Source organism: Carcharhinus amblyrhynchos, chromosome 11 (genome assembly GCF_965287045.1).
Source record: "Carcharhinus amblyrhynchos chromosome 11, sCarAmb.v2.hapA, whole genome shotgun sequence".
Classification (NCBI taxonomy): Eukaryota; Metazoa; Chordata; class Chondrichthyes; order Carcharhiniformes; family Carcharhinidae; genus Carcharhinus; species Carcharhinus amblyrhynchos.
The window spans coordinates 57,084,510-57,109,019 of NC_137334.1; the positions used below are offsets into that span (position 1 = coordinate 57,084,510).

At 41.0% G+C, this 24,510-nt stretch overlaps 1 protein-coding gene across 1 annotated transcript in view; it reads right to left on the reverse strand.

Moving 5' to 3' along the window:
• The window catches only part of fap (fibroblast activation protein, alpha), a 94,296-nt gene extending 72,953 nt beyond the window's left edge, over positions 1 to 21,343 (reverse strand). The window contains exons 1-5 of the mRNA XM_080199165.1: positions 21,125 to 21,343; positions 20,713 to 20,870; positions 20,330 to 20,417; positions 10,265 to 10,303; positions 741 to 836 (exon numbers count right to left, since the gene is read on the reverse strand). Of these exons, the coding sequence (XP_080055291.1) occupies positions 741 to 836; positions 10,265 to 10,303; positions 20,330 to 20,417; positions 20,713 to 20,718 (229 nt within the window). The 5' untranslated portion in view covers positions 20,719 to 20,870; positions 21,125 to 21,343. The remainder of the gene's footprint in view (positions 1 to 740; positions 837 to 10,264; positions 10,304 to 20,329; positions 20,418 to 20,712; positions 20,871 to 21,124) is intronic.
• Positions 21,344 to 24,510: the final 3,167 nt, after the last annotated feature.

Genomic DNA, 24,510 nt, shown 5'->3' on the forward strand with positions numbered 1-24,510 from the left:
CAAGTAGGCTTACATTAACACTGCAGTGAAGTTACTGTGAAAATCCCCGAACCATCACACTTGGGCACCTGTTTGGGCAGATTGTAGGAGAGTTTGGAATAGCCAATGCACCTAACCAGCATATCTTTCAGACTGTGAGAGGACTGTCCAGTTTCCTCCCACAATCCAAAGATGTGCGGGTTAGGTGGATTGGTCATGCTAAATTGCCCCTGAGTGTCAGGAGATTAGCAGGATAAATGCATGGGGTTATGGCAATAGTGCCTGGGTGGGACTGTGGTTGGTGCAGGCTCAATAGGCCAAATGGCCTCCTTCTATACTGTAAATTTTATGATTCTATGAAATCAGAGCACCCAGCGGAAACCCATGCAGACATGGGGAGAACATGCAGATTCCGCATAGACAGTGACTCAAGCTGGGAGTCAAACCCGGGTCCCTGGCGCTGTGAAATGGTGGTGCTAACCACTGTGCCAGCATGCTGCACCCTTTCCCTATTCAATATTTATAAGAGCAAAATACTACAGATGCTGGAAATCTGAAATAAGAGTATAAAATGCTGGATAAACTCAGCCGGTCTGGCAGCATCTGTGGAGAGAGAAACAAAGTTAAGGTTTTGAGTCCATATGATTCTTCTTCGGAGTCACACAGACTTGAAAAATTCTTCAATTTTTGTCAGTTATTGGCTTGCCATCCACAATTCTGAAGTCAACAAAATCATGAAACAATCGAAAGTGAATAATTACCTGATATCCATTTCAGGCTGAATGACTTGTAGCCAAAATGTGAATTTAAGAAGTCGTCTAACTGAAATGTTGGACGTTGATCTTCCACTTGTTTTCCTGAATCAAACATAGCAAAAGAAAGGGTAGTTACTTTTGATATTGATTATCTCATTTGAATACATGCTAGATGACCTGCAGAGGGAGCATATAACGTTCAATACAAATGATGAGTTACATTATTATGAGTTTAAAGTTTATTTATTAATGTTAGAAGTAGGCTTACATTAACACAGCAATGAAGTTACTGTGAAAATCCCCCAGTCGTCACATTCCTGCACCTGTTTGGGTACACTGAGGGAGAATTTAGCATGGCCAATCTACCTAACCAGCACGTCTTTCGGACTGGGGGAGGAAACTGGAGCGCCCGGAGGAAACCCACGCAGACACTTAAAGTTTAAAGTTTATTTATTACTTACAAGTAAGGCTTACATTAACACTGCAATCAAGTTACTGTGAAATCCCCGTAGTTGCCACACTTCGGCACCTGTTTAGGTCAATGCACCTAACAAACATGTCTCTTAGACTGTGGGAGGAAACTGGAGCACCCAGAGAAAACCCAAGTAGCAGCACTAACTACTGCGCCACTGTGCCACCCACATAATAAGCTATGAAGGCTTTCTCAGCACAGTGTTAATGTTACTTGCCAACCACAGTATCTCTATCAAAAATGGTTATGCATTTTGAACAAGATTTACAGACAAAATTTGATTGAACAAGCAGTGCACCCAGTTATGCAAACGTTCAGGAATTTCAAAGTTAGCGTTTTGAATTACGGACCAAAGGTTTCCATGCAAATTACTGTAAGTTTGTCAGGATCCACCAGCTGAATTTACTGTTGTCTGAACCATGATAGTCTACTAACTCTCCTCTAGGAAAACAAATTGGACACATACTTTGGAGAAAATCAGTGTTCCGGGGGCGGGGGGGGAGATGTGACGGTGCTGTGTGTGTGTGTGTGTGTGTGTGTGTGTGTGTGTGTGTGTGTGTGTGTGTGTGTGTGTGTGTGTGTGTGTGTGCGTATACATGTGTATGCATGTGTGTGTGTGTGTGTGTGTGTGTGTGTCTGTGTTTGCATGTGCATGTGTGTGTGTGCGATGAACTTGATCAAACAGGGGCACAGTATTGTGCTGCTGAGTATGACAGTGTGAGCGCTGAGTTTCAGAGTGTGATGGTAGCAGCACCTATGTTGAGCCCACTAGTTTGGCTAACGAGCTATTTCTGGACTTGACATTGGCTACAGTTACTTTTAGGCATTCCCAGAAGGTTAGTGTCCTATCTGGGTTAACTCTGAGTTATATTGGAGTTGGTGGTGCTTTAACTTGTGGCCATTCATTTGGATATTAAGCCCTTTATTGGCTTTTGCATTATGAAGATGGAATAAGCTGGGTACTGTTTTTGCAGGGTTTGGCTTGAGTTGCAATATGTTGCAGTGTTGTTCAAGCTTTGACAAGTCTTCGTTTAGAGTTCAGTCCAAGGTGTCAAAGTCAGAAGCTTTAATAGTGAGGTAGATGTCATTGGCAAATATAAATTTTCCGAGGTAGATTTTGGAAGTTAACTTGTGTATAAGTTGAACAGGGTTCGAGTCAATACTGAGTCTTGAGGGACTCTATTGGTTTATCTTTTCCATGTACTTTTTGCTTGGGCAAGATGAATTCTGAACCTTTGGCTGTTCAACAGTATTCCACTGATATTAGTCTCTCAGTGGAGAAGGGCCCATGACTGCTTCAGGATGTGGCCAGTTTGCCAAATGGTGTTGAAGGGCAGCTGTGGGGTTGAGGAACACAGCACCTGCCTCCAGGTTTTTTTGAAAGCCTTTTTCAGTGTCAGTGTGAGGGCTAGTACCTGTTCCCTTGTGTGCGGTCCTTGTGGAAACCAGCTTGGTCAATGCTAAGCTCGTCTTCTATGACTAGGGGTTGTGCTGAAGGATGAGGCATTCAAGGATTTTGTATGGGACCAACACGAAAGAGATTGGACAGTAGCTAGCTACAAGGATGAGTCTTTTCTGGGTTTGGTATAGTAATAATCTTTGCGGTCTGCCATTTCTTGTTGGAATTTATGAACATCATATAAAATCAGGTCAGCCAGGCAAAAGCTTGGAGATGCAGGTGTTTCATAAATTTTGGCATGATATTGTCATATCCTACGGTCTTGCTACACTTCAAGCCCTACAGCGCCTTCTGTAGTCCTGAAACTCAAAGGCTGATGTTTTCTCTGTGTTGCTGATGGTGTTGTCTTAGTTGACCCCTGATTTTATTGTTTTGGTGTTTCTGTCCAGGGGTGCTGGAGCAATGGCAAGCTGGAGACATGGTTGGGAGTAATTGAGGGGAGGTTTTGAGTGGGTGGCTTTTGAGTTGTTCCAAGGTGACGGATTAGGCTCCAGCACCTCCTGCTGGAGTGTGTGAAGTTTATCTCTGCTACGGTTCCCTCGCATTTGCATTTATGTAGCACCTTCAACAAAGTTAAATGTCCCAAGCCACTTTGCAGGAGTGTCAGCAAATCAAATTTGACACTGAGCCATGTAGGGAAATATTAGGGCAGGTGATCAAATGCTTGGTCAAGGATGTAGATTTCAAGTTGCAATTGAAAGGGAAGAAGTGAGGTGGGAAGGTGAAGAGGTTGAGAAAATGAATTCTGGAGTTGGAGGTGCTACTGCCAATGTTGCAGCAACTGAAACCAGGGATGTGCAAGAGGCTGGAATTGGATATGTGAAGTGATCTTGGAGGGTTGAGGGGCTACTAGGAGTTACAGAGATAGAGAGAGGCAAGATTCTAGCGAGCTTTGTAAACCTGTTTGTGAATTGTAACATCAAGTTGTTGTTGGACCAGGAGCCTGGAATGTTTAGCACAGGATTTATAGACGAATAGCCTGGTCACTAAAGGCAGATGTCCAGCTGCCTGTTCTGCCATAACTTTGAGATTAAATGCACTGTTGTGCTTCTCTGGAATCATGCCAGATAAACTCCCTTAAATATTTTAGCAGCCCTTTCCAATGTGTTCTGCGCAATGTGCTGAGAACCTGCTGAGTTGAAGAAATTGGATTTTTAGCACCGGTAACTTACAAAAGACTGCACCATTAAGGAAGTGGCGGGGAATGGGAGGGGGGGGGTGGCGGGGGGGAGGGGGGAGCTGGTGGCTGGTGGAGTGGTGAGCTGGACAGGGAGGTGCAATAAAAGTGTAAGCAGCAGCACAACATTGGCTGTTTGACGCTACAGTCTAGACTTGCTGGCATTCAGGCTGTCCCTTGCTGAAATGCGATTGCTGAACAGAAGGAAAATGCCAGATATTTCCAAGCTTTCCCCAACAATTATCATTCCTTGCAGTGGAAGCACGAGCAGTACTCAAGAAAATCATGCAGAATATAGAAAGTGTAGTGGAGAGGGATACTTCAATGGGTCAGATAGACACATAAGAAAGACTGGCAGATAATATATAATTGTGAAAAGTTTTAGAAGCATGTAAAACCTTGTATTGTCCAGCAAGAACTGGCCAATATCCAGGCTTGGGATGATAAGTGGCAAGTAACACTCATACCATACATGTGCCAGGCAATGACCATCTCCAACAAGAGAGAATCTAACCATTGCCCCTTGACACTCGTGGTGACACACCATCATCTTCTCAAGGGTAATTAGGGATGGGAAATAATTGTCCGTCTAGACAGCGATACGATGATTATATAAATAATGAATGGAATCATTAATTTGGAATAAGGGAGTATTTAAGAAATATTGATTTGCACAATGTAGAAAAAAATATTGTGATATAAAATGAGGCCGTGTTCTTCATAGATTTGAAGATTGCCAGTGATTGTTGCTTGACTTAAACTTCAAAGTACCATTAAATTTTGTCTTCTTCTCTATTATATGCTGCTAATGTTAAACAAGGACTAAAACACAATGGCAACCCCAGAAATCACCATTTAATTGGCTACTGCCCGTAAGATTGAGGGGTATGTCCTGTTACCTAACAACGAGTGTCGCAGGTCTGCTTTTCCAACCTGTGTCATGCCATCCACCCTAGCAGCAAAATTCAACTTGTGATTTCTCAATAAGCAGTGGAGAATTCAAAGCTGCTATCAGTCTTCACATCCTACCCACACCCTTCCGTTATCACAGTAACAAAAGGCTCACTGCACACCACAAGTCTCATACAAAACTAAACACATAAAAAGGAACTTACTAACTTTCATTCAATGCTCTTCTACATTTACTGGGTACGGTTGAACTCATGTTCTAACTATTTTCCTAAATCATAGCCATTGCATTCAATTGTTGTAGCAAAACAACTGAACCGCGGAATGTGATTCTGAAACATTCATCAAGATCCAGAAATTATAAATAATAACAATTGTTTTAACTTATTCAATTGTGCTGAACAAATGGTCTATAAATCAGGGCTGTTTTTCAGCTGTATATTTTTTAAGTGGTTCATCTGGTTTGTTGCATTGTCGGCAGTATCATTTTTCACATGGGAGTCTAAATGGGGTCTGACAATAAAATATCTAACCAAAATGAGTGTCTAAAGCCAAATCCTTGTTCCTACCTAGCATTCACAAATATGTACTACCAGATAGGAGTAGAGAAACAGGAGTAAGACTATTTAGCTTTTGAGCCTGTTCGGCCATTGAATGAGATATAGCTAAACTGCAGCCTAAGTCCATATATCTGCTTTTGCCCCTATTCATCAATATCTTTGGTTAACAATCTTAGATTTTAAATTACACTATGTCTCCTGCCATGCACAAGACCAGGAGGTTGGTGCTGCTTATGCCATCATGGTGTGCCTAGAAAACCACCCTACCGAATGCTTACCGTCAACTTGCTCACCATTTCGCTTGCTACCACATTTACCACTTCACTCTAATCCTGCTCCCAATCCTTGTCCCTTTCATTCACCGTGCCCCTTCATTGCCTGTAGACAGTGAGGGAGCAGGGGCAGCGAGCAGGAAGAAGGCAGAGAGGGGTCGCGTGCAGGGTGACCAGTGAGGCAGCGAGAAGGGGGATGAGCAAATCGCAATCACAATCTCAGGATTTTTAACTGGTGTTTTAGGGTTCCATTTTCTGTGGAAACTGAATTGTTATCTATGGTGAAAAACACATTTTATCAAGGATGCACTCGTTTATATCTTTACATTGCTTCATATTATGGATGGTTCAATAATTTGATGTGGGTATGCTGGCGTTGGACTGGCGTAAACACAGTAAAAAGTCTGACAACACCAGGTTTTAGTCCAACCTATTTATTTGATAATATTCTCACAAGCTTTCGAGGGGTTACCCCTCGAAAGCTTGTGAGAATATTATCAAATAAATAGGTTGGACTAAAACCTGGTGTTGTCAGACTTTTTACTGTCAATAATTTGATGCAGGCAGTTACTTGTGGCATCAGTTATGTCACAGGCAATCTCTCTCTCTCTTTCTTATCATGCCCTTACTGTTCTTTTTTACCCTTTGGAGAATAGTGGGGGAAATTATGGAAGGATTTCTGAGCTGATTATCAACCTGCTGAACTGCTCTGAATGCTCCTTCCGTGGCCAATGAGTCCTGGCGCTGGACTTAGTCACAGGCATTGTGACTGCATGTCCGGAGAACGCGCCCCTGCAGTTGTGATGGCAGCAAACACAGCCTTAAATTAATTGTTGCCCCAACATCAATTGACATTCGTGCACTAGAGTTCTAGATTTTTATTACTGTTTGCAAAAGCATTTCTTAAATTCACTCCTGAAGGCTATTTTTAGACTGTGTCTCCTGGCCTTGGACTCACCAAATGGTATAAATAGTTCCCCCCTCTCTCCCATATCATTTTCATTTAATAACTTGAAAATTTAATGCAATTACTCCTCGGCCTTCTCAATTCCAGGAACACAACAAAGCTTTGTGTACTCTCTCATAATTTAACCCTCCAAGCCCTGGTATCATTCTGGTAAATTTATGTTGTTTTCTGTTGAGGGGAACATATCCTTCCTAAGATTTGATGCTCAGAAATGCTCACAGTACACTAGGTGTGATTTAAATACGGCTCTGTATAGCTGTAGCAAAACTTCTACTCACTTGTATTCTAAATCTCTAAACTTAAAAGTCAACAATTCATTAACTTTTTTAAGTATTTTCTTTGCCTGTTCGTGATATGTTAATAATTTCTATAGATGCACCATAGGAAGCATTCTTTCTGGTTGTATCACAGCTTGGTATGGCTCCTGCTCTGCCCAAAACCACAAGGAATTACAAATGGTCGTGAATGTAGCCAATTCATCACATAAACCAGCCTCCTATCCATTGACTCTGTCTACACTTCCCGCTGCCTTGGCAAAGTAGCCAGCATAATTAAGGACCCCACACATGCCAGACGTTGTGAGGTTATGTACCAACCAACTCAAGAACACTTCCTTGCTGCTGTCAGACTTGAATGGGCTTACCTTGCATTAAGTTGATCTTTCTCTACACCCTAGGTATGACTGTAACACTACATTCTGCACTCACTCGTTTCCTTCTCTATGAACGGTATGCTTGCAGAACTAACTGCTGCTGTAACTAAAATGAACCAACATGTAACTGGAATTGAGCTCGAGTCAACCTGGGCCACTGAGGGAGATTGCAATGATAGTTCTAACATCTCCAATACTCAGGTAGGGTTGTAAATTCATCATAATCAATCTCCTTAAAAGAAAGTTCTTAAAATGATGATGTTTTATCTGATCACAAGAATACACTATGTATAATAAAGGTAAACACCACCACTGAAATAAAGTTGCTTTAACACTTTGATGAGCTCTGCTTTTGTCTGATCTGACAGCTTCATGATGCATGAATACTTATGCTGACATTCAAGATGTTGGTATATAAAGGTGACTCAATACTGTGTTAGTTCTACATTACTGACAAGTAGCATACAGAAGTTATTCAGCAGGAATTTGACAGCAACCGATCTGTGTCGTGATACTGTAAAGCTGAAGCTGTTTCTTCCAAACTATTTTACACATTAATTTAGTAACTCTTAATTTTTAGAGCTTTAGCACAAAATAACTGGTGTCTGAAAAAGACCTTTGTATCCCCTTCTGAACATGCATTTACCATAATGGATAAAAGGTCGATATTTGGAATGACCTAGTGTTCCTGGAAATATTGAACACAACGGAGCTGAGTATCATAATTAAGGATCCCAAATATGTGGGGCAGATTTTCATCTTCACGCTCTGGAAGCTTCTCTGATGGTTGGGTAATCGACACTCCTTAATTTCAGTGGAATGAAAATCAAGTTGATTCCATTACATTGCGCAAACTACCCTGTCAAATCATCATTCAGGCAGTGAAGACAAAAATCAGCCCATCAAAGTTTTAATTAGTTCTTCCCCTAGTTTTTTTTAAGTTTCAGGTTTTAAATTTTAAGTTTATTTATTAATGTCACAAGTAGGCTTACATTAACACTGCAATGAAGCCATTGTGACAATCCTCCAGTTTCCACACTCCTGCGCCAGTCATGGTACACTGAGGGAGAATTTAGCATGGCCAATGCACCTAACCAGCACGTCTTCTGGACGTGAAAGGAAACTGCAGCACCTGGAGGAAATGCATGCAACCATGGGGAGAATGTGCAGACTCCACACAATGACCCAAGCCAGGAATCGAAACTGGTTTTCTGGCGCTATGAGGCAGCAGTGCTAACCACTGGCCCCCATGTGGCCCACAAGTCAAGGCAATGGGTGGAATTTTACGAGCTCACTCATCCTGAAACTGGAAAATCCTGCCCAGGATCAACGGACTTTTCCATGGTCTGCCCCTCCCCCCGCTCTAATTCATGTGGTGGATGGGATGGTAAAATTCCAACTAATAATGCACAAGTCAATAAGTCAAGTCAATAATGCACTGTGTTCATAAATAGAAAGAATAACATGTGTTGGTTAGGTAATACTATGCTCCACTTCCACAAGCCTTTCATTTACAGAATGGAAGGTGAGGGTAGGACATGCGGCAGTTCTAAGGCATGGCAATGATGACTTAGAATAGTAGACAAAAAGATGAGTCTTGACTGGAACAAATTTAGAGGAGGTAGAAAGTCTATTCCAGGTTTAATGATACAAAAATAAGACCTCATTTTGTCAATATAATTAAAAGCATTTAGTGATGTGAAGGGAAGTATATACCATACTTCAAATTGTCACACTTGCAATGTGTCATAAATACAAAGTGATCATCACAAATTTTATATATGACACTGCGAGTATGACATTATTGACATAATTAACCATCCAATATGAAAATGCCGTTGCAAGTTTGTGGATGGGTAGGAAAAGTGATCAGTCACAAGGAGCATTGGGATAAATAAAATGAATAGAATCTCTATCTTCTTTTCCAATACAATCAATTGCCAGAAAACAAATCAGGCACACCACTCAGATATAGTCCTGTCATTGGTTTCAGCATAATAATTTCCCCATTGAGGCATATATACACAGATAACAATACTATTTAACCAAATATCCAAATCTGATAACCTAACTCATCATTTTTAACAATGTTATGTACTTGCTGTCCTATTTTTCAGTTTGCGTATTTTGTATAAATGTTATTGTGGAATGCCTCAAACAGGCTTTCCATTTTCTCAGAATGCTGCATTACAATTCCCACCGTTGAAAATTATGCCTGGATTTTCACTAGTGTGGAACAATAAGAAACATTAAAACCATGCTCCAGATCCAAGACTGCACACAATCAAGGCGACATGAGGTCTACTAGCAACATAGTGTATGTATTATATTCAAGGTGGGACACTAATGTTTGTGAGATTTTTACTGTTACTGCAATAATATTGTGTCATCACCTCATTTTATAGAAACTAGGCACAGCAATGAACTATTCATCTCCTCAATTCTTTTCTGCCACTCAACTAGATTGTGGCTGATCTTATATCAAATCTATTTAACTACCATTGCTCCATTTGTCTACTACCTCTGAAAAGCAAAAAAACAGTCACTGCTTTGAATACTTCAGTTGACCTAGAATGAAGCTTTTCAAAGGAGAACATTCCAGACCTCTATAATCCTTTGGCCTGAATTTTCCGACCCCCCGCCAACAGGTTTTTCCAGTGGTGAAGGCGACATGCCATTGGCTGCTGGCGGGATCTTCTGGTCCCGCTGAAGGAAGGGGAGGGGAGAGGGGGAGGGGGGAGCGGTAGGTGGGACATCCAGACTGTGTGTGGAAAAATTCACTTTTAAATAGCCTGGCTCTAATTTTATATTCCACAATCTTTCTGAATATTTCTGAATGAAGTTCTATCAATGGCCAAACAGGATATGGGCTGGAATAACCAGATTGGCATTATATACTGTCTACATTAAACTGTATTACTGCTGTTCTGCAAATGCTGAGCTGTTCACTGGCCAGCTGAAATCTTTCAATGTGCTCAATGATAGGTTTTCTGTTTTGGGAAACAATAATGATCTTAATTAGCAAAGCAAAATTATGAATGAACTTGACTTTTTGCACTTACGGAAAATCATGTATTTGTCCAAGTGTATCCACTTAGGTTCTGAAAGACAGGAAAAAGTCCTGTGGAGTTAGTATGTATATATATATATATATTGATTTTATATGTTATTGGAGATGTTAGAAGTATTCTTCCAGAGCCCAAAAGGATTGTTAAGACAGATATTTTAGTAAGATAAAATTCTGGAGTTTAGTATTTATACTTGGGAGTCGATTTTAAGTCTTCTCACTTGGGGGCAAATGGTAAAGTGGGCAATTAAAATTGAGCAGGTTAGCTTTGGGCAATTATATTTTCTAAAGTGAATCCAGGGAGACCATGGATACTTACCTGTCATCCAAGGCTGTTGACTGTGTTCTGATCTAACTCCAGGGATGACACATGGTTCAATTCTAACAACTGCTCATTAGCAGTGGACCCTGGTACTCTGAGAATTTGTTTTCAGGTGTCCTTTTCTCTTCAAGCAAATTTTACACGAAAATTGCATGCATTCCATTCCACAGACTACTTGGGAATTCGGTGGTAGTGGGAGGGATGATGTGTTGGGTTTGAGGATGGGGAATTGAACATGTCACTGTGATAACATTGCAAGCTCTACATAAACTGAAGCCCTCCACTGACTAGAAACAGGAGATTGACATCAATGCTCCAAACTGCAACCCACCTCTCTGAACAGCCACTTTACTAATCACAGGGTGGCTTGGGTTCACATAGGAAGACTGCACTCCCGATATTGGACTCTTACCTGGCAATCATGCTGTGCAATCTGAGGGGTTGAAGTGAGGCAATGTGTGATATGCTGTGGCCATGGCAACATACCAGCTGGAGTAATGTGCTGCAAAACAGCCACACCCTTAGTCAAGCTGTTCCAGTCCAACCACAATGCTGACATCTACCCGAGAAGATCGAAAAATATCCAGGTATATCCTGCCCTGACAAAGCAGAACTAATCCAATCTGCCACTTAAAACCCATTACTCTACTCTGTATCATCAGGAAATAATAGGTATTTAATTTGAAACCTCCTCCAGTCTGTAATAGAAACTGCGATCTCAAGTCCAGGATTTGAGGGTTAAATCTAGCACATCTGAAGGCCTCAGGAGTGCTAGATTTAATCTTAGGGGATTATCACAGTAACTTCATTATAGTGACAATAAGTAAAACCTTATCTTTAACCTTAGAATTTGACCAGGGTCCAAAAGATGAGCCAAATCTGGTTTAAAAAGGATGCCAAAAGGGGAAAACTTGGTGGTTCAAACAAATTTTTAAAGCCAAGTAATTTACCACAATGAATTTCTTTTCTCAAACACTAAAGAAAGTGACAACTTTTGATGCCCAGATGTGAATCAAGCAAGGAAATCTGAACTGTGAATCTTGGCACAGAACAGGTGAAAGTCATCGGTTGGAAGGTACAGTTAAAATTGTTAGTAAAATGAAAAGAAGTGAACATTTGGATCACACATTACTGGTAGAGCAATTAGATAAAGAACTCAACCATGATTCCAAATCTCTCCCCTAGCTCACAGCAAGCTGGAAAGCCTCCACATATTTCTTATGTCACCTCCATGTTCCCATATATCCTCCATCAAATTACCCATAACACTGTATCCCAAAATGTTGCTTTCTGAAAGAAATCTTCTAATTTTCACTTCAATGAATCAATACTAATTGCTTCCATCATCTCCCCAGGAAGTCTGTTCCAGGAAACATTCCTTCCGCAGATTAGTTTTGAATCCTCCCCCCATGGAGATAAATGAGACATGTATTTGCCAGAACTTCCTTAAAAATAGCTTCTCATTATTTTTCCTTTTGGATAAGAAACATTAACGTTCCATCATGCACTTCTGGACACAATTCCCCCTTGCATCATTATGACAGTTAAAAATACCAAAAATACCAAATACCAGTTGTTCTTATCTCATCTTTTAACCACTCTGCAGGTGGCTTTATCTTATCTCCACTATTTGATGAACTGCAATGCAAATGAAATTTTCCTTCCCATTTTTTAACTCTATCCAGATAGATTCCATCTTAACTATTCAGAATACACTTGCGATCCAGTGCTGTGATAGACCCTTTCAATGCACTAAATTCTTTTTCCCCTTTTCTATCACTCCTGTAAATGTTATATATAAGAATATTAAATTCCCAGTCTCATCCACACTTAAGCCAAGGTTTCAGTTGATCATCAGCCCAAACTACATGGGCAGATCAGAAAGTCACTGTGTGACTGGACAATCCACATTCAGGCACATTTTCCATTAAAATTAAACATCATATTCAAAACTCACAGCTATAAAGTCCATGTCTTCATTTCCATAAACTGTTAATATATGTTGCTACTAAGAAATCTCCCAACCTAATAAATTGATAGTTATGAATGATTTGTAGCACATTTATTAATTTATCACTGCCTATTACTCAAATTCAATATCCGCTTCATTATTTGGCTACATGTAAACTATTATTTTATCCACCTTCTTTGGAAGGCATTAAAGATTTTCACAACCGAAACTATACAACTTTGCTCACTTCTAGTTTTATTGATTGCTGGTTTTGAAGAATGTAGAATTGATGTAGATTTAGAATAATTATGATAAAGAAAATCAAAATAGAACCACAGCCCTCAGCCCAAGTATGCGAAGTCTCCTTTCAGGAACCTGAATAGATTAGTTCTCTCCTTGTGGAATCCAAAGAAATGCATCAGTCTGTGCCTCCAACAGCACAAGGTAACAAGTGACATTGTATCATGGCATCATAAAAGCCATGAATCACAAGATCAGAATCACATATGGGGAGACGATGGCCAAATGGTATTATCACTTAAGCAGAAATTTAGCTAATGTCCCGAGGATCTGGGATCAAATCCTGCCAAGGCAGATAGTGGAATTTGAATTCAATAAAAAATATCTGGAATTAAGAATCTACTGATGACCAAGAAACTATTGTCGACTGTCAGGAAAAACCCATCTGGTTCACTAATCCCGTTTAGAGAAGGAAATCTGCTATCCTTACCCAGTCTGTCCTACATGTGATTTCAGAGCCACAGCAATGTGGTTGACTCTCAACTGCCCTCCAAAGGCAACGACAGATGGGCAATAAATGCTGGCCAACCAGCGATGCCCATCTTCCATGAATAAATTGAAAAAACATAATTGTTACAGTATAGCAGGAGGCCATTCGGCCCATTATGTCTGAACCAGCTCTCCAAGCGAGGATTATGGCTTAGTGCCATTCCCCACCTTTTCCACAAACCCATGCACATTGTTGCTATTGAAGTAATCATTTAAAATGCCATCTTGAATATACTGATTGAACCTGCCTCCACCACACTTTCAGGCAGAGCATTTCAGACCTGAACCTCTCATTGTCTGAAAATGTTTAATGTGTCCCCTCTCGTTCTTGATCCTTTTATGAGAGGGAACAATTTCTCCCAATTTACTCTGTCTAGACCCCTCACGGTTTTGATTATCTCAATCTAATCTCCTCTCGGCATTCTTCTTCCCAAGGAGAACCAGTCTCCATCTCTCCAATCTATCCTCATGAATATCTCATCCTGGAACCATTCATGTAAACCTCTTCCGCACTTTCTCCAATGTTCAAATCTTTCTTGCAGTGTAGTGTCCAGAACTCCAGTTGAGTGCCAACTAATGCGTTATATATATTTAGCATAACCTCCTTGCTCTTGTATCTATGCCCCTATTAATAAAGCCCAGAATACTATATGCTTTATTAACTTCTTTCTCCACCCGTCCTGCCACCTTCAATGATCTATGTACATATACTCCCAGGTCCCTCTGCTCCTGCACCCTTCTTAGAATTTTACCCTTATTTTATGTTGTCTCTCCATATCCTTTCTACCAAAATGCTTCTTCAGATTTTGTGACAATTACCATTAATGAAAGTTTTTTTTTAAAAAAGTACTATCAATTATCAGTGATTTATATTAAAATAGTGACCAGACCACAATTTAAGATATTAACAGATGAATGTTTGAAAAAGTCAAACATCCATTATTTTAACAGGCATACTAATCCAGTAAAAATAAATGGATTAATTGTTGTGTTGAAACATTATACAAAATGCCATATAAAAATGATTGTATCATTGACAGTCATTTCCAGAATCAGTAAAGTACTGCAAAATAAAGACACATAAAACAAGAAACGAGGTGGTTACTTTCTTCATTATTAGTTGCCATAAGATAGCATTATAATGGCTTTCTGCCCAGTTTGATGGACAGTACACTCTCAGATATTGTATGAAGAACATTGAATATTTACATCCATTCCAAAATGATGGAAAAAGGGACAAATAAAACGTCAAAGTATATTTTTCAGGAGCCAAGGGACAGACTCCTGCCAGAGGAAGCTTAATGCAGAGAATTGTGAGATGATACATTTTGATGGGGCAAAGGAAAAAAGACAATATCAACTAAAGGATACAATTTCAAAGTGGATACAAGAATAAGAAACGAGGAGATTATGTACACAAAGCTGTAAAGATGCAAGACATGTAGTGAAGATTGTTTAAAAGAGGTAAGTATGATTCTTGGGAAAGATTGAGTTTGGTGAACCACAATGCAATGTGGGAGAAGCTTGGGTGCAGGAAATTATTAAAAGGCCTCCCTTGATTCTCACCAACAGAAGCCCAACTCCCAACATCATTCTTATGCCCCTAAATCTCACCTTCATATCCTCCATGTCCCTTCTCATATCCCTATGCTGTTTCATATTCTCAATGCCTATTTCAAGCCTCCACATATTTCTTATGTCACCTCCATGTTCCCATATATCCTCCAAAGTCAATTGTCCAGTATCTATTAGTTACATTTTTCAGAATCCATGCAATTGAAATTAAAATTTTCCAAATGCAGTTGGAAAAATATACTCTTCCAACAACCCAATAAAACTAGCATTCAAACAATTGACACTGACACTGCAAAATATCTATTCCACTGAATAAAATGCATATCTCATTAAGAGGTCATTAAGTTGTCGAAACAAACATCTCTTCTCAAACCACATCAAAGCCAGATAATGTTAAATGTTAATCTTAAAGCTGTCAATCTAGATCTGCTTTTACTTCCCTAAATAATTCTAGCAATAGACTACCTGCAAGGCGTTATATGCTTTTGAAACTCAACCAAGTATTCATAATGGCAACAGCCACTAAAACAAATTAAACAATGAAACTGAAAGACCACAAGATATATTCTTCATTTCAAAGCAAATTACCCGTCAAGCAGGTTAGGTTCATTTCCTCCTCAAACTTTCAATAGAGTGCAATGTTTTCAAAGTGAATGATTTCTGAACATTTAAAGCTCAGTTCAAAACAGGCCAGGATGGGTATGGGGGTGGGGGGCATCCAAGCTCATGTTTCTACAGTTTTTTAAATACATTATGCCACATTTTCCAATGCAAAATGTACTCTAGTGCATCTCAACATTGAAACAATGCTGGCCAATGTAAATGATTAACTTACCTTTTCAGGCCAGAACTCTATGATGAATCACAGAAGTTAAATAAATCTACATTACTATGCAGCATCTAATAGTGACATTTGAATTTGTCAAAATATTCAACACTTAACTCCATAGCAAGCTTCCCACCCATCCACCTCCAACCCCAGTGGTCACAAGCTCTCCAATGAAGCAGGTCCTTTAGAGCTTCCAAAACACACATCAGCACATGAAAGCACTAGAAGGAGAACATTCATATTTCTTATAGATCTCAGAATAGTGACCTCAACCTCAGAAGAGCTGCAACACTTTAACAAGGGTATCAAGGCTTTGGAGAGGCAGCTGAGAAATTTGTTAAAATGGCACAAGGAGCAGGAGGCTTCAGTTTTGTGGTGAGGCTGGAGAAGCTGGGCTGTTCTCCTTACAGCACAGGAAGTTGAAAAAGTTATTTATAGAGGTATTAAAACCCATGAATGGTTCTGATAGAATTTCCATGGGATATAGATCAGTGACCAAATGACCCAGTTTCAAAGCAATCAGCAAAAGAGCCAAAGGTGGCATGAGGAAACATTTTACTTGCAGAAAATTATTGTGATCTGGAATGCACGGCCTGAGCAGATGTTGGATGAAAAACCAATAGTAATTTCAAAAGGGAACTGGGCAAATATTTGAATGGGTAAAGCCAGGGATTGGGAATATTTGAATTGTTCTACCAAAGAACTAAATTAGTGGGGGGGTGGGGGGGGGGTGGCGCAAGGGTAGGTGAAATTACAGGGTCTAAAGTAAAGGAGAGGGTACAGGTACAGGAAGAGGCCAAGGATGTCCCAATAATAAAGGGAGTAGGGGGCATGAGTAAGGTTGGTATCATTCCTTCAAATAGGGTCCAGGTGAAGGCTGGGGTGAAGACACTTTATCTGAATGCACGAAGCATTCGGAACAATGAGCTGGTGGCACAGATCAGCACAAATGGTTATGATCTGGTGGCCATTACAGAGACATGGTTGCAGGGTGACAGGGACTGGGAGCTGAATGTTCAGGGGTATCAAGTGTTTAGGAAGGATAGATGGGAGGAAAAAGGGGGGGGTAGCTCTGCTGATTAAGGATAGCATCAGGGTGGTAGTAAGGGAAGATATAGGTGCCAAAGAGCAGAATGTGGAATCGTTGTGGGTGGAGATTAGGAACAGCAAGGGGAGGAAGACGCTGGTGGGTGTCGTCTATAGGCCCCCAAATAATGACCTGGAGATGGGGCGGGCTATAAACGCGCAAATAAATGCTGCGTGCAGGAATGGAACGGTGATAATTATGGGGGATTTCAATCTACATATTGATTGGTTGACCCCTGTTGGACACGGTGGGCTTGAGGAAGAGTACTTGGAATGCTGCCGGGATAGTTTCCTTGAACAGTGTGTGTTGGAGCCGACGAGGGAGCGAGCTATCTTAGATCTGGTGTTATGTAATGAGGTAGGTAGAATTAGGGACCTTGTGGTGAAGGATCCTCTCGGGAAGAGTGATCATTGCATGGTGGAGTTTCTGATGCAGATGGAGGAGGAGAAAGTAGGATCCCGGACCTGTGTCCCTTGTTTGAACAGAGGGGAGTACGATAAGATGAGGGAGGAATTGGCGAATGTAGATTGGGGGCGCAGATTGGGAGGTAGGTCTGCTGAGGAACAGTGGAGGATCTTTAAGGAGATCTTTCTTGGTGCTCAGCAGAAATTTATTCCGATGGTAAAAAAGGATCGTAGGGGGAGAGATAATCAGCCCTGGATAACGAAGGAGATAAAGGAGAGTATTAAATTGAAAGCTGATGCGTTTAGAGTGGCTAAGAGTAGTGGGCGAGAAGAGGTTTGGGAGAGGTTTAAATATCAACAAAGAATGACGAAGAAATTGATAAAGAAAGGAAAGATAAACTATGAAGCTAGGCTAGCGCTAAATATAAGAAAGGATAGTAAGAGTTTTTATAAATATATAAAAAAGAGAAGGCTGGCTAGGGTGAATGTTGGCCCCTTAGAGGATGAGAGGGGGGGTTTAGTGGTGGGGGATGAGGAAATGGCTGAGGCCTTGAATAACTTTTTTGCTTCGGTCTTCACGGAGGAGGACGCGAATAGTTTGCCGGGTGTTAACGATGGAAAGATGGTAGGAGTGGAGGGCCTGACTGAGATCATTGTTACCAGAGAGGCAGTGCGCGACAGACTAGAGGACTGATGGTGGACAAGTCCCCAGGACCGGATGGAATGCATCCAAGGGTTCTGAAGGAAATGGCGGAGGCGATAGTGGATGCCTTTGTGATTATTTTCCAAACCTCGCTGGATTCCGGGGAAGTGCCGGAAGATTGGAAAACGGCTAATGTTACACCGCTGTTTAAAAAGGGTAGCAGGCAAAAGGCAGGGAATTATAGGCCGGTTAGTTTAACATCTGTTGTAGGAAAAATGCTTGAATCTGTAATTAAGGAGAAAATAGCGAGGCATCTTGAGAAGAATTGTTTGATAGAGCGGACGCAGCACGGTTTCGTTAAGGGGAAGTCGTGTCTGACGCATTTATTGGAATTCTATGAGGATGTGTCTAGTGCGGTGGATAGAGGGGAACTGGTGGATGTGGTGTTTCTAGATTTTCAGAAGGCGTTTGATAAGGTGCCGCACAAAAGGTTGTTACAGAAGGTTAGGGGGCATGGAGTTGGGGGTAGGGTGTTAGCATGGATAGGGGATTGGCTGTCAAATAGGAGGCAGAGAGTGGGTGTCAATGGGTGCTATTCGGATTGGCAGTTGGTGACTAGTGGAGTGCCCCAGGGATCGGTGCTGGGGCCTCAGCTATTTACCATTTATATAGATGATCTGGAGGAGGGAACCGAGTGTAAGGTGTCAAAATTTGCTGATGACACAAAGATAAGTGGAACAGCAAATTGTGCGGAGGGTGTGGAAAGTCTGCAGAGGGATCTAGATAGGCTGAGCGAGTGGGCGAGTACCTGGCAGATGGAATACAATGTTGGCAAGTGTGAGGTTATCCACTTTGATGGGAATAATGGTAGGAAGGACTACTACTTACAGGGTGAAAAGCTGCAGCATGCTACGGTGCAGAGGGACCTGGGGGTCCTTGCGCATGAGTCGCAAAAACCCAGCCTACAGGTGCAGCAGGTGGTCAGGAAGGCAAATGGGATGCTGGCCTTCATAGCGAAGGGGATTGAATATAAAAGTAGGGAGGTCTTGCTGCAACTGTACAGGGCACTGGTGAGGCCGCAGCTGGAGTACTGTGTGCAGTTTTGGTTGCCGCACCTGTGCAAGGATGTTTTGGCCTTGGAGGGAGTGCAGAGGAGGTTCACTAGGCTGATATCGGAGTTGAGGGGGTTGAGCTATGAGGAGAGGCTGAGTAGACTGGGCTTGTACTCATTAGAGTTTAGAAGGATGAGGGGAGATCTCATTGAGACGTATAAGATGATGAAAGGGATGGATAGGGTAGAGGTGGAGAGGTTCTTCCCGCTCAGAAAGGACAGAAGGACTAGAGGGCACGGCCTCAAGATAAGGGGGGGGGGGCAGTTTGGAACGGAGTTGAGGAGGAACTTCTTCACTCAAAGGGTGGTGAATCTCTGGAACTCTCTGCCCGTTGAAGTGGTTGAGGCTACCTCGCTAAATATATTTAAGACACCAGTAGATAGGTTTTTGGTAGGCAAAGGGATTAAGGGTAATGGGGAGAAAGCAGGAAAGTGGAACTGAGCCACTTCAGAACAGCCATGATCTTATTGAATGGCAGGGCAGGCTCGAAGGGCTAGATGGCCTACTCCTGCTCCTATTTCTTATGTTCTTATGAATCCGCACAGGCACAATCAGACTTCTGTTTGTGCTGTGTAATTCTAATTGTTATTACAATCATATTCATTCAGAGGTTGCTGTTTTAATTGTGATGGACAAATCACTGTTATCAATTTGCAACTTTATTATTCCCACAATCTTGGAGGGTTTAAATCAGTCAGTCAATAAATAATCGCCAGCTTGGCATTTTTATTAGAAACTAGAATTTGAAAAGCAACCCCACTTACATCTTGAGTTCTGGTCGACCATCAACGACAGGAAAACCACAGCAAGTAATATGTGTCTGGAAATTATGCTATATATAAGTGCAGCAATGAAGAACACTAGCAATGCAACTGCAAGACTATTCAAAACGAATGAGTAAAACGGAAAATACGAGCCATCAAAACTGAGTCACATTTGGTTGGAATAAGTAGAAACAACAAATGCAGACTTGATGGACTTAATGTCCTCCTCTTATGCCATTCTAACCATTGGATCTTTCTCTTTGCGAGTATAATTTGCGCTGCACTGAAGTCCTCACCCACAGTGAAGCATGTCATGTGGGATGAAAGCAACTGAACTGCAGGTATCAGTCAACGTTCCCCAAGGATGTGCTCAGCGGAGCATTGACAACCTTTGCAAGTTCAATGCACTGTATCATATTAGACTGACATAATGGGAGCAGGCTAAGTGAGCTCTTTGCAATCTCGCTGTGTTTTTCCACCAGTTTCTGTTGGTTCACGGAATAATCAAATCTGTCCACAAACAAGCACTGAAAACATCACGGATGACGTGCCACAATACCCAAACAGCGTTTAAATGCACTTACTATTGGTGAGCACAACTGCAACGGGAACCACTATCGCGATGGTGACGACAACAGCTGCAATGACCCCCAGAAAAGCCTTTAAAGCGGTCTGAAATACAAATAATCCAAGAGAAAACTTGGAAGCCTCGTAACAAAATAACAATCCTCCACCCCGTCAGAGTAACTCCGAAAAAACTTCCGCCCAGCCTTTAAATTAGAATTGAATTTAAGCTTATAAAAAGTTGTGGAATAAATCCTCCACAACTTCAATAGTTTCTATGAGATGCATCTAACTTGAACTCAAATTACGTGTGGCTAAAACTCTGCAGTTATGATCGCGCTGGGTACTGTAGTAAACCGTCTGTCGAGCCAAGAGGGAATTAGATCGCGCGTCAGTTACTGACCTTCATATTTGGTTCAAGTCCTGTTCTTGGGGTGAATGTTGGGTTTTGATCCCTCTTGAACCGTGGCAGAGTCGGGACAGACAGAGGCAGCTGGATGATCCTTACCCAACGCGTCCCACAAAGTGGTGCCGAAAACTTTACAGCCCCGCTAAATGCACCTAGTTATTTAGTTTAGTAAGCTATCGTTAAACATTATCTACAACATTAACTAAAGATCGTACTAGTCGATCGTTGACGAATCGTAAATGCAAAGGTTAACTGATAGTAAGTGCGATCTTTGATTTTGGCATGATACGCACAATAGTAGAAGTGAGACAATTATTCAATTCTGGCTTGCTGAAACAGTTATATTGAGTTAGCAATGAAAAACGTGTTGGCAGGGCAGAACAGCTGCTCCAAAGAGCAGACTTACCATTCGGTTTGAGTGAAGACAGGCGGCAGATGCACTAGTGTAGGAATGAGGCCAGCAACACTCTCCGTTTAGGGTTGCTGGGCAAAACAAAATAATGCAGTTTCTTTTAAAATCTTGAATAATGCAACATCAGCAAAATTTTACCGTACCCTACCATGTAGAAATTCATTAATATTCCCAAGGGAGGATTAATGGTCTACAGCATCGTGTACTCGTTTGCATTTGGGACGGGTCAGGTTGCAAGCTGCCTGGAGTGATATACATATATTTTTAAAAACTTCCTTCTGCCTCGCCCCCCTCCCCGCCCTTTTTTGGAACGAATGTTTGCGGCTGTTTAACTGCTGCGCCGAAATATCGCCCTTTCAGTTAACTTATTATAATGTTCTTTATCTGTTTCATTGTGGAGGTCTTGTTAAAAAAATGTCAGTGGGATAAAACAACCGCCAGCAAAATAGCGAATCCAAACTAGAAGGAGCTCTGGAGGAAGAAGAAGCACCACATTTAAAGCATGGAGGGAGCAGGGGCGGTGAACCGAATGAAAACATTACTGGGATGCAGTGTGAAGATAAGCAGCCCAGTCTTCGTGCTCTTAGGTAATACAAAGATGCGTCTGCTCATCTCTTCGAGTTTCTTTCTGAAATAAGTGAACCACACAGCCAATGAGATATTTTGCCTGTACACACTTCAGAATTAGCAAGGACGTTGGAATCCGTAGGAAGTTCGTGCTTTTATCGGTGTTCTTTGATCAAGGAAGTAAAGCAGATGCGTCTTAATAACAGAGGAATGCTTTCCCTGGCTGCAATGGTCATCACTTCTCATAGCCACATTTAATGTAAGATTGCACAAAGTGAACAAAGCATTTATTTGCCCACAGCACCCCCAGCCCATGGCCACTATCATGCGTCATGGTTCATAGAGTCATAAGGCCTAATTTTAATTTTTGCGAGTATGTGGGTCCTGATGGCATTGAAGTTGGGCCCATAGAATGAATGACATGGCATAGAAGGAGGTTGGTTCTTGTTTATTTGGCTCACTGAAAACGATATCCAATTTCATTCCACATTTGGACCATTTCCTCACACTCCTGCATATTGGTTCTCTTCAACTAAATAGCCTTTTGAAAGTTCCTGTAGAATTGGGTCCCATCACTTGTGCTGGTAGTACATTTCATATAATAACCCTCTGTGTGAAAAAAATTTCCCTATAATTCTTTTGCCAGTATTTAAATCTATGATCTTTGGTTAGTAAACCAACTAGATACAAAAATGCAAATAAGGAGCATTCTGCCCTTCAAGCTTGCTCCACCATTCAATCAGATCATGGCTTAATCCTACTTCCCACCCCCACCCCCCCACCCCCCGCCATTCCTGATAACCTTTCACTCCCTTATTAATCAAGAATCTAGACAGCTCGATCTTAAATATATTCAAAACTCTGCTTTCACTGCCTTTTGAGGAACAGAGTTCCAAAGATGTGCAAACCTCAGAGAAAAAAATTATTCTCATTTCTGACTTAAATGAGTGAAACAGGAACCCCTAGGTCTAGATTTTCCCACACGAGGAACTATCCTCTCCATGTTCACCCTGTCAAGAGTATGCAGGATATTAAAGATTTCAATCAAGTTATCTCTTTGCCAAATAAAACAGGTTTTTCCTACTTGTTCTATCAAAACTTTTCTTTATTGTAGCCAGTTTAAATCTATCTCTGCAAAAAATATCACTTGTTCCTGATGTTACCCAGCGATAACATTAATATAATGTTAGGATGGAAATCTATGTGAAGAATCTGGGAAGGAGGGAGCAAGGACAAAATGTGGGGTGAATGTTCCAACTACATCAAAAATCAGGAAAAAAGTTAAAAGGAAGGAGAACTCAAGAGATGTTTTTAATGGAAGTGTTAGAATTCAAAGAAAAGGTACAAAGACTAGCATAAGGGCACTTTATCTGAATGCTCATAGCATTTGAAACAAGCTAAATGAGTTGACGGCACAAATCATTGCAAACCAGTATGATTTGGTGGCCACTACAAAGACATGGTTGCAAGATGATCACGACAGGGAGTTAAATATCCAGAGGTATTAGACTGTTTGGAGAGACCGACAGGAAGATAAGGGAGGTGGTGTAGCTCTGATATTTAAGAATGACATCAGGGCAGTAGTAAAAAATGATGTAGGTTCTATAGAAAAAAAGGTCAAATCCATTTGGGTGGAAATTAGAAATAGGAGAAAAAGTCACTGATAGGTGTAATCTATAGGCCACCAAGTAATGACATGGTGGGGCGAGAAATAAAGAAATAACTGATGTATATAAAAATGGTACAGCAATTATCATGGGGGATTTTAATCTACATATCAATTGATCAAACCAGGTCAGTCAAGGCAGCCTTGAGAAGGAGTTCATAGAATGTATCTGTGAAAGCTTTCTTGAACAGTAAAGAGTGGATTCGATGAGGGAGCAAGCTATCCTAGATCTGGTCCTGTGTAATGAGACAAGAATAATTAGTGATCTTACATTTAGGGATCGTCTCGGAAGAAGCAATCACAGTATGGTTGCATTTAAAATACAGATGGAGCGGGTGAAGCTAAAATCCAATACAAATGTCTTGTGCTTAAACAAAGGAGCCTACAAAGGGACGAAGGAGGTGTTGGCTAAGGTAGATTGGAAGCAAAAACTTTATGGTGGGACAATTGAGGAACAATGAAGGACTTTCAAAGTGATCTTTCACATTGCTCAGCAAACTAATATACCAATGATAATGAAGGACTGTAGAGAAAAAAATAATCAGCCTTGGATATCTAAGGAAGTAAAGGAGGGCATCAAATTGAAAGAAAATGCATACAAAGTGGCAAAGATTTGTGAGAACCTGGAGGATTGTGAAATCTTTAAAGGTCAACAGAAAGCCACGAGAAAAGCTATAAAGTAAGATTGATTATGAGAGTAAACTAGCTCAGAATATAAAAACAGATAGCAAAAGTTTCTACTAATATATTAAATGAAAAAGAGTGGCTAAAGTAAACATTGATCCTTTAGAGGATGAGAAGGGGGATGTAAAACTGGAAATGACAAAATGACTGAGGCACTGAACAGATATTTTGTGTCGGTCTTCACAGTGGAAGACACAACATGCCAAAAATTGATGACAGGAAGGCTATGGCAGGTGAGAACCTAGAAATTATCATTATCACAAAAGAGCTAATGTTGGGCAAGTTAGTGGGGCTAAAGGTAGACAAGTCTTTTGGTCATGATGGAATGCATCCCAGGGTACTGAAAGAGATGGCAGAAGAAATAGCAAATGTACTAGTGGTAATTTACCAAAATTTGCTGGGGTGGTTGCGCAGATTGGAAAACAGCAAATGTGATGCCACTGTTTAAAAAAGGAGGTAGACA